Genomic DNA, 10,934 nt, shown 5'->3' on the forward strand with positions numbered 1-10,934 from the left:
TGACAGCGCGATCCAGCTCCGCCCGCGCGGTCCAGAGCCCGTGCTCGGGCCCCAGCGCACCCGGCGACACTTTCTCCAGTGTGTGCCACACGCACGTGGCCGAGTTAAGCAGACGCGGCAGTGAGCGCCCCCTCCCAGGACGGAGGGTCCTGCTCCGCCCACCGAACAGCGGGCCGGAAACACTCAGGAGACACCGGGTGGGTGTGGGGACTGCGGGCCGCCGCGTGTCACAGGGCCTCCTCCCGCTGGGCCACCCCGCGATGCCGTCGGGACCCCCGCCCTCTGCTCTGGGGAGCACTGATGCTGCTCCTGTCACCATCCTGTCCTCTTGTCACCAACGCCACCTCTGCACGTGGACACGTCTCCAGTCACCCACGTGACACCCCCAGCTTCTGCCCGGCTGTCTGTTGCCTCTCGGTTCCTAAGGGCCGTGCCTCGTCCTCCCATGTCTCATATCATCCTGTTTTCTTTGAATCAAGATGTCACCTTTGAACAGTGGTCTCGCTGGTGACTGGGAGTTTTTCCCAGGGAGCCCCTTGCTGGGCCGAGGATGAGACGGTGGTCAGGGAGCAGCAGCAGTGCTTGGAGGGGCAGCCCGTGGGGGTGACGTCCCCTCTCTCAGCCCTTGGCTTGAAGGTACAGCGGGAAGCGAGCTTCACCCTGGTGTCTAAGCCCATGGTGGGCAGCGTCCACGAAGACGGCTGGCTCCAGACTCCCAGACAGTCGTCCCCGGCAAACCGGACCCTCAGTGGCGCGTCCTGGGTCTCTGGGGGCCTCTTCTGCGTGGGCAAAGGCCGGCTGCTCCTTGTGCGTCCTCCGGCGACCGAGTCGCTAATCTCACGACCCATCGAAGGTCGTCCCCTCAATACTTAACACTTGCACATTGAGTGAATCCCAAGCAGGAAAATTAACCAATAACGTTTCCCAGATATTTACATACTGATTATAAACTTGAATCAAATGCTTCCAAATGTTTAATTAAAATCACAAGCTAAGTGCATCAGGTTTGCTTAAATGGCTCCAAACGCCTTTTGAACTAAGTAAAAGACACGCTCTGAGCTGTTTGTGTCCACACCCCTGTCCCCCACATTCACAGGCTGAAGCCCAAACCCCCAGGGTGACTGGCTGTAGTTGGAGATTGGGCCCTTGAGAAGTGAGTCGGGTTGAGTGAGGTCACAGGGTGGGGGGCCCTGATCCCATAGGACTGTGGCCTCAGGAGGAAGGGACAGCAGAGTCCCTCTCTGCCATGGGGTGGGGCGGGGCACAGCCAGTCAGGAAGTGGGTCACACTAGAAACCAACCGTGCTGGCACCTTGATCTCGGACTCCCGAACTGAGACGTAAATGTCTGTTGAAGCTGCCCGTCCATCCGTGGAGCGTGGTAGCAGCCCCAGCTGACCGAGACACCTCACACGCCATCACGACTTAACCACGGGAGTTCAGGGGCCGGGGAGAGCGGTGGTCGTGGGTACAGCGTCATGCCACAGAGGGCGAAGTGTGTCTACGAAGGTTCCTCAGTGAGAGGGGAGGAAGCCTGCAGTCTGCCTGCACGGCACCCGTCCCAGCGCCTGCCAGGTCTGCACGTGGCTCTGTGTCACCTGCCAGTCTGCAACCTTTCAGAAAAGCGGACAAAGGGCACGCCCTCCGATCGGCCACCTGCAGGATCCGATTCTCAGCCACCCATTCTCAGCAAGATACCACAAGTCACCGTGCATCGGTGAGCCCTGCTCGCCATGGCGCGTCACCTGCAACGTCCGTCACTGGGGGCTTCTCAGGTGCCCGCCGCCCGAGGGCAGGTGTTCCCCAGCGAGGGGCTGGGACCTGACCGTCCATGCTTGCCAGCGCACATGGAGCAAGGCCTTGGGGACGAGACTCTGAGCGCGAGGCTCTCTCTGGGAGAAGGGGTGATAAGTGACCCTCCTCCCCTCCCCGGATACTGAGTGACTGCGAGGGAACTGCAGACGGGTGTTTTCTGGGCAAGCGCGCCCCTGCCCCGGGAGGGAGTGGGTGCGAACAGCTCCCTACACCCATGGGCTCTTGTGCACATGTGACCACGGGAAGGGGTGCAGGAGCTGGGTGTCCCTGGCCACCTACTTGCATTTGGCTTCCTTGCCCTCAGGGTGTCCCAGAGTCTGGCTGGCTCAGAAGGGGTTAAGATGCTCCTATGCAAATTAGATGTAATTAATCCTTTTCATCAGTTGCAAATATACCTTCTGAACCCTATTAAAAACATGAATATGCAAATGCAGACCTTTTTAAATTCTCATTTTCAAGGACTTGGCGTTGGGGTTTGATTAGTGAATTCCGTTAACAGCCTGTAAACCTGGTGCAAAATTTAATTTCCATTTTAAGTTTGAAAAAAACACATGGAGGCTGTTGGTAACTGGACTGAGCACAGCGTCACACGGAGGAGGCCCCACGAGCCACCAGGTGGAGGCGCAGGGGCCCCGCGGTGGCCTCACAGCCCTCCTGGCAGCTCCTGCCGGCAGTGGCTTTTCTGGGACGAGGGAGACCGCACCTGGCTGGCCGCTGGTGCCCAGGTCGCCGAGTGTGCTGCCTGGATCCACCCCGGGGAAGAAGGGGACCTCCTGGCGGAGGGGACTGTCCCCGCCCTTCAGGCCCGCTGTGGCCTCTTTGTGGGAACACGCTCACCGCTTCCTGGCTCTCATCATGACCCCCCCACCCCGCCCTGGTGACTCGCTGAGATGGCCGCCTAGTCAGAGAGATGACGTGGCTGGCAGTGCCTGAACATGCACGTGGGCGCGAGCACTGAGTGGTCCAGGGACCCTCAGTGGACAAGGCCTCCCTCGGTGCCGGTACCCTGGAGGAGTCTTGTCCCCTACAGTGGCCGGGGGCCACGTGGGCTACTCAGCACTCACAGTGTGGCTGGTCTGAAGCGAGGGGGCAGCGGGCGTAGAATAGGACACTGGACTCGGAGCCAAAAGATGGCGAGGTGGACGCGCCAATTATTTGTGTTGATTACACGTTACGATAAAGTTTGGGACGTAGAGGGTTAAATAAAATGCATTGACATTGATTTCACCTGCTCATTTAGTTGTGGCCACTAAAAACACCACCTTGCTCAGCGCCGTCGCACACGGACTTGTCCAGACCGATGAAAACACGTCGTCTGTGCTCCGCGTGGCTGTTGCGAGTCAGACCGCGCTCAGGGCGGCGGTCAGGGCCACAAGGGGCAAAGCCGGCCCCCGGTGGGAGCCTGCCATCAGCTCGGGCGCAGCGTGGGGCCCACGGACCTGGCAGCTTGGGCAGCAGATCTGTCGCCTTGCGTCCTGGAGGCTGGGAGTCCGAGAGCAAGGTGTCAGCTTCTCGTGGGGCCTGCCCTTGGGGTGTGGACGGCTGTCTCCTCCTTGTGTCCCTCTGCGTGCGTCCCAATTTCCTCTTATAAGGACACCAGTCCCATAGGGTCCAGCCCACGCCGATGACCTCATAGGTAACTTCGTCACCTCTATAGAGCCCCTGTCTTCACAGCCATCGCGTGCTGAGATTCTGGGGTCAGGGCTTCACCACATGAACTGGGGACAGTTCGGCTCACGGCAGAGGACAGGACAGGCAAGACGTGGGGGAAAACGCTCCCACTGGGGCCTCGGCGAGGTGGGCGGGGCCCCACCAAGGAGACCAGTTCTCAGAAATATTAACCAATTAGAAAGAAACCGGAAAAGCTCCTGCCCGGTCCTGAAAAGGTACAGTTGGAAAACGGAGCCGTGAGTGGAGCGAGGCCGGACTGTGAGAAAAGGTCCACGAGCGAGACGCTCGTGAGCCTGAATCCGGAACTCGGCGTTTTGTTTGTTTAGTTTTGGCTGTTGTTTGTTTTTTAAAGTAATGACCAAAATAGTTCAGAACTCTGGAAGTTCTGAGAGATGCTGTCAATTTTACTTTAAAATGAGAGTCTGGTGTTTCTTTAGGTTATTGTTTTCAATAAAACTTCTTAAGTGTTTGGAAATAAAAGCACAAAACCCAATGAAATACATCAGACGCTTTCATGGAAAACTTCCAAGACGGTTTTTGTGTGAGGGAGCCAAGCCGCAGAGCCCACGGTGCTTCTGAAACCCACACGAAACAAAGGGAACCAGACCTCGCACGGCGCTGGGTCCAAATGCTGGGCGTGTGAACGCGTCCGCAGATGCAGGAGGCCGGGACAGGGGCCAAAGGGGGGGGTGTTTCCTGTTTGTATTTCTATTGTTGGAGGGTTTTTCTTTTTACATTGAAAATGCATTAAAACTGTGCAGTTAGATAAAGAATGACAAGAAAATGTAAACAAGGCAGGCAGCGGCCCAGCGAGGAGTCTGCAGGAGGGTCCGTGCTGCCTGTGGCTGGCCCTCTTGGGCTGTGTGACCTTGGGCAAGGCCACACCCCTCTCTGGGCCTGAAGCAGTTTGGCAAAGCCACCTGTCCTCACTGTGCACGCATGTATGTACATGCATGTGACATACAGGCTATGCACACGCAGCCATGTACGTGCAGCTGCAAACATGCATGTGCGCTCACGCATGTCCACACGCAGTCCCACATTTACACACCTGCGCACACACACTGCAGGCACAAGCGCACGCGCTCCTGCCTGGGCGGCCTCCACTTCCACACCCCTGGACCTGAGTCTCCCTGCGAGGCTGTCCCCGGAGAGAGGCCCAGCCTGTCGTTGGCTCTGGGTCACTGAACTCCAGGCACGCGGGTCAAGTCCGGCCCAGAACTGGGGTGATGAGGGCCGTGAATTTGGTCAGGGGAGCTGGTCTGGGTCCAGGCCAGGCCTGACACACACGTGCATGTGACCTGGGACAAGTCCCTGCCCTTCTGGACCTCGGCTCCTCCCCCGACGAGACCCGGCTCACGGAATCATGATGAGACGGGGCGACCTCACAGCCCGCAGGGGCTTGGCACGTCGGAGTTTCAACCAGGTGAGAGCTTCGCAGACTTGACTGGGGACACGAGCTACCCGGGGTCATGTCACATGCAGTCTGGTTCAGGGGGCTTAGGAGGGGGGCCCGAGGACACGGGCCAAGGAGTCTAGTGCGTGCGAATCAGGGGCTCCCCAGCGAGCCGCCCCGTAGGCGCTGTGACAGCGAAGGCCCTGGTCCCTGGTCCACACTCTGAGTCGCGAGGGGCTGGAGAAAAGCCAGGATTCGTTCACTTTCAGGACACAAAGTGACAGCAGGCGCTGGATGGAGGAGGCCGGGCTCCCGCAGAGGCCCCAGCGGGCAGCACCGTCCTCCCTGGGAGCCTGGGGAGCCGCCAGGAGCCCTGTTGCACCAAATCCTGCTCCATCTTGGCAATTACGGTTCATTGTGGCGGCACTAATCCCTCACAATTAGTCATTAGCGGCTTAAGGACCACTTAGCACCAGCGTCACTAACGAGCTGGCAGACGTGGGGGTGTGCCAGAACCAGAACTTCCTGTGGCCCGTCTGCTCACCCAGGCTCCCCAAGCAACTTCATTCGATCGCCCCCGGCCAGCGGGAGGAGCTGAGTCAGCCCGGAGAAGTCAGGAGCGTGCGGTGGCCACGGTGGTCCCAGCTGTCTTTTTGGGAAGGGACGATCTGCCACTGTTGGCCTCTGGGCCTGCCCTCCATCAGCATGAGGTGGGTGGCCTGGACCTGGGGTTGGCTCCCCAGGGGGAGGGGCTTCGGAGGGGAAGGCGGGGCCTGGGGGCGGGGCCCTTGCAGGCAACCTGGCCAGGCTGCAAGCATCTCTGGGCCCCAAGGCCCCCTGAGTCTCCATCAGCTGTGCAGGGGCGGGGCGCAGGGCCTGGGTGAGCCGGAGCCTCCTGTCTGCACCTGGGACGAGGCACAGACCCCTGTGCTCTGTGAGCAGGTGGACCAGTCCTGCCCACCCTGTAGTGGCCTCGAAACTGCTGTCCAGCAGAGCCGTTGGGTCAGGGGGTCCGTGGCTGCTCCCACCGCCTCTGCTGAGCTTGGGCGGCAGGCTCCCTGAGCATGACACTCTGATGGCCGTGTGGCGGAGGCTCACTGTCCACTGACGTCTGGACTCGCCTTCCCCAAGGCTTCCGAGAGTCCACAGTGCAGCTGGGTGGTCGGTGAGGCTGCAGGCCACCTGTCCCCCATGCACACGGCACACGGCTGGGCCTCCACCCCAGGCCTGTGGGCCAAGACGCAGAGTCTGGAGCCCCCCGGTGGGCCACACTCTGGGCCTCTTCTGTTGGGGACCCCCTGTCCGTGAAGGAAGCCGCACCCCTGGGCCCCCCGAGCCCTGGACCAGGGGGTGCGAGGAGCAGTCTGCTTCGACTTCTGCCATGAACCCCACTCAGCCCGGGAGCCTGATCACGTGGAGGTGTGAGCTCAGGTCCCCAAGGCCCAAGTCCCAGCATTACAGGTGAGAGGACGGTGGTGCTGAGGTCACCCATGGGTGCCGGGACTTTGGGAGGCCCTCGCCCCATGAGAGACCAGCCAACCCTTGCTACCAGCACCCACTTCAAGGGCTTGGAATCGCCTCTCTGGGCAGCGCCGGCGGTCGCAGTGGGAGGGTCACCTGAGGTGGGAGTGAGCCTGTGCAGACTGCAGAGACCACCCCGCCCCCTCCCGCCCCGCACCCGGGTGAGTGGCCCGTGCCCCCTTGTCCCCCACGGCTCTCCTGGGCTTCGGAGTCAGACACAGTGAGCAGACAGGGTGGCCAAGAAGGGAACTTTATTTTGTCACAGGGTTTGGTCTGGTGGCCACAGGCCCACCTGCCAGGCGCCCAGCAAGGCCAGGGTTGAGCAGCCTGTGGTGGGGCTCCTGGGGGGGCAGCAGGGAGTGGGCCCACAGAGCACGGCCCCCAGGTCCTCGCCAGGCAGCTTTCCAGGAGAGAGGGGGTGGGGGCGCGGGGCCTGAGCTCAAGGGTGGGGCTCAGCCCCGGCTGGCAGAGGGGACCACGGGTCCCCATCCCTTCCTGATGCTGCTGCCTTTCTGGGCAGCGGGTGGGCGGGGCTGGGATGGCTGCCGAGGGTGGGGCCACGGGGGGGCCGCGGGCTAGGCCACGGTCTGGCGGCTGAAGAGGTCGAGGGTCAGGGCGCTGAGGAAGGCAGGGATGCTGTCTTGGGCCAGCAGGTGCAGCTGGACGAGCTCGGGCACCGAGCGTGAGAAGGCCGTCTCCAGCAGCTGCATGGTGGCGCCCGACGGTCCCGCGGCCTGCAGGGTGAGACACAGATGGCGGTCAGCGCTCCCTTCCCATGTCCCCCAGCAACGTGACAAGGAGAGGCAGGAGGCCCTGTGACTCCAGCGTCCCTTGGGGGGTCAGAGCTGAGTGTACAGGGACAGTCCTACCCCAACCACGGCTCCCCAGTGAGGTGGGCTGCCCCGGCCCAGGCACTTCGCAGCGGGCAAGGCCGTGTTCCCGGCCTCCCAGGTGGGGTGCAGGTCTCGCCCACGTTTCTGGAATCTGAGCACTGGATGTGGGGCGTGGCCTCCAGCTCACCAGCTCCTCCAGGTCCACGCCCATCCTCAGACCCCAGCCCGGTGACGAGGATGGCAGCGCGACAACCTGGGCGCCCGAGGCAGGCGCCATCCTGAGCACGCACAGGGGCTGCTGGGCCTGGTCTGGTCCCGTGTCACAGACGAAGGACGAGGTGACCGCTGAACCAAGTCCCCGCAACGGCAGCCAGAAGCGAGAACCCCCCGTGGCCCCCGCGGCCGGGACGCGTCCCGTGTGCCCTGCTGTGCAGCTGGGCTCAGGCCGGAGGCGGACACGCTCCTCCCAGCCCACGGAAGCCCCGCAAAGCGCTGTCACCAGACGGCACGTCCGACGAAGGACCCGCAGCCCGACACGCCTGCGAGTCTCACAGGCCGGCGAGAAGACACTCGACCCAACTGAAACGGACAGGTGTCCAGAGAAGACACGGGGATGGCCGAGGAGCGCGAGACGGCGTTCGGAGGCGCAGCTCACCCGGGACAGCCACCGTCCCCGACGAGGATGCCGCCAGGGGGCGCGGCCAGGACGTGGAGCCAGACGCTCTCGCGCTGCGAGGGAGGAGACGGCGCCCCCTGTGGGGACGGTCGGACGGGTCCTCAGATGCAAACCCCGCGGCCCAGGGACTCCGCTGCGGGGCGTCTGCCAGGGACGGAGCCGCCTTTCCACAGAGGCCAGACGTGGGAACAGCCAGGAGCCAGCGAGCGGACAGACAGTGCGTGGCCGCCGTGGGCACGAGACCCGGCCCCAGGGGGAACGAGGGCCCCGTTCACGCCGCTCCACGGGCGGGGCGAAGCCACACGCCCACGGCCACACCTGTGACTCCACTCGCACTATGTGCCCAGAAGAACCACACCCGGGACACTGCGGTCGCCAGGGGCCAGGCGGGGACTCGGGGAGGAGGTGTGCACGGGCTTCTCCATGGGGCGACGGAAATGCCGTGGCGCTGGCCGTGCACGCTGACAGGTGCGCCGTGTGGGGTGCGCACCGCGTCTCGACACAGATGTTCACGGGCAGGTCCCTTCTGTCCCCGCGGTTCCTGGGGTCCCACAGCTCTCCCCTGCAGTGCCCAGCCCCGCCTAACAGGCAGGCCCCGCGCCTGCTGGCGGGTCCCTCATGTGGTGCCACGCGAAGGCCTGGTGAGCCCAAGGCACCGGCCAGGAGGGTGACGTGCTGTCGGGGGTCCCAGGAGATGCCAGTGAAGGAGCCAGGCGCGATTTGCACTGGCCTGCCCCCTGCCCGGTGCCCCCTGCCCCGTGGCAAGTCTGGTCAGCTGGGGTGCCTCCCTGTGTGGTCACCTCGCCCAGCTTCCCTGGGCGGCTGGCTCTGCTCTGCCGCTTGCTGACACATTTAGCCTCGTCACCGTTCAACACAAACCATCTTTAAACAAAAATAAGAGAAACCACCCTGACCTTTCCCCAAAAGGGCTGTCCACGTCTAGATTTCTCCCCTAAATGTCAGGGAGCTGAGTCTCCTCAGCGTGGGGGGGAGGGGGCAGCGGGCTGACACAGGCTGGAGCAACACCCTGGGGCCCCCGCCAGGCCGCCTGCCCACGTGGGGGGAGGAGGGCTGACCCACAAACAGCCGAGCGCGGGGCGCCCCCCAGATGCCAGGCTGCGGGGCCCTAACTCGCCGCGAGAGCCAGGTGTCCGCAGTGGTCAGCGCCACAGCTGCTGCTCCGACAAACGGCTCCCCTCGAGTCTCACCGGCGGCGAACGTGGCCCTGGCCAGCCCTCCGCGGCTGCGGGGAAACGAGGCCACGGACACACGGGGGGAGGGGGGAGGGGGAGGGTGGCCACGGTGATCCCCACCCAACCCAAACGAGGGCAGCCAGTGTCTGCGGCCCGCTGCTCCCGGAGCCCCCAGCCGCGCTCCCCAGTGCATGGAGGGTCCGTGTCCTCGCTGTCAGGATGTGCCACTGTGCCGGGCCGGGCCATCCATCTCCACTCGGCACTCTGCCACATTCCAATGCCACCCGGGCCCCAGGTTCCTTGTAAATCACTCTAATTAGGGGCTGCTCACTTAAAAGCAGAGCACAATTTTTTAGAAAGCAAATTGCCCAGTGAGACGTGCTGGCTGTGGCCAGGAATGTCTGCGGCGTCTGCTTCCTCTGCCCCAGCGTGGGAGGTGACAAGCTGCGCTGTGGCCCGTAGGCGCCCTGTGGGAAGCAAGAGGCTCAGCCACGATGAAGATGCTCTGGCCTATCGGCCGGCTCTGCACGCTTCACACTCAGACCGCGGCCCGCTCGCCCCCAGGCCAGGGCACAGCAGTGGGGGTGGGGGCACTGTGGGTGGCGACAGCCCTGATTCAGGGCCTGACGGCGGCAGGCGCCCGTCCCACTCTGCTGCCTCCCACTGGAACAGTGGCTCGGCCTGGCCCCCTGGGGGCCACTAAACACCGTCTCTGCCCTCGGCCCCTCGCTGTCCCAACCACAGGGCGGCCCTGGGTCACCTTTCTTAGTCACGGTGCCCAGGGCCCAGTACGGCCACAAAGGGGAGGCCAGGCTGCCTGTCCCCCGGTGCTCCCCACTACAGGGGTGCTGGGACTCGTGCAAGATCTCCTGCCGAGGGTGCTGAAGAAACCCCATAAACGAAGAAGCAGATGCAGCAGGGGATGAACCCACTGAACGTTGTGGGCCCCGGTCCTAATCTGGACAAAATCCAAAGAACACAACAGAACCATCCGACGGTCAGGACCGCCAACGCTCCTATTTCGCGGCGCTGGGAGCTGCCCGCACAGCCTTTTTGGTGACGGTGGTTGTTAATGAGAACGTCCCTACCGCTCCAGGAGGTGGCTGACGCCAGGGCTGCGGGAGCCCGAGCACCTCCGGGTGCCCGAAGGGAAAAAGGTGATCAGGAGACAGGACGAGAGAACCGGAACTCGCCCGGAGAGAGGCGACCGGACACGTGAGGACTGAGCACTGCGCTTGCGACTGTGCCGCGGGCCAGAGGAGCCGAAGGTGCACGGGCGACGCAGCCCGTCAGAGTTGCAGGGTGCACGGGGCGGGGCCCGGGGCGCGCGCCACAGCGAGGGGCCCTTAAGTCGGGTCTGTGCTGCACCCCAAAAAACTGGAGGAGGAACAGCAACGAACCCGACGCGGGAGGAACCAGGGAGACTCTGAGATCAGGGCGCCGGAGAAGCCGAGGCTGGGCCTGGGGCCCCACGAGCGAGCGCGGAGCCGCCCAACTCGGCAAAACCGGGAAGGAGACAAATCAGCAACGCCGGAAACGGGACGGATCCCGAGGCTGTTAATGAAACGAAAACACGACAGAAAACCCCACGTTCACAAGTCTGACTTCTGAGAGGGCGTGGGCAAAGCCCCGAGGCTCCCGGATGCGGCCGAGGAAATGGAGCTCGTGACTGGAAAGCTCGAGAATGTTATCAAACACTTAAACGAAAATACCAACTCCACACAACCCCCAAAACCAGAAGAGGAAGTGTTCGGAACTCCCCCCAGCATTCACCCGACGCCCAAGTCGACGCGGTGCGGGCGCACGCGGGAGGGACACGCGGACCCGCGCC

General features: G+C 63.2%; 1 protein-coding gene across 2 annotated transcripts in view; it reads right to left on the minus strand.

Moving 5' to 3' along the window:
- Positions 1–6,838: 6,838 nt before the first annotated feature.
- MAD1L1 (mitotic arrest deficient 1 like 1) overlaps positions 6,839–10,934 on the minus strand; it is a 240,204-nt gene continuing 236,108 nt past the window's right edge. Inside the window, exon 4 of one of the 2 annotated variants that reach the window (XM_025049565.1) lies at positions 6,839–7,135. In XM_025049565.1, coding sequence (XP_024905333.1) covers positions 6,977–7,135 — 159 coding nt within the window. In that variant the 3' untranslated portion in view covers positions 6,839–6,976. The remainder of the gene's footprint in view (positions 7,136–10,934) is intronic. The other variant, XM_015592494.2, reaches the window with a different exon arrangement.

This window comes from Pteropus alecto, unplaced genomic scaffold (genome assembly GCF_000325575.1).
Source record: "Pteropus alecto unplaced genomic scaffold, ASM32557v1 scaffold56, whole genome shotgun sequence".
NCBI lineage: Eukaryota > Metazoa > Chordata > Mammalia > Chiroptera > Pteropodidae > Pteropus > Pteropus alecto.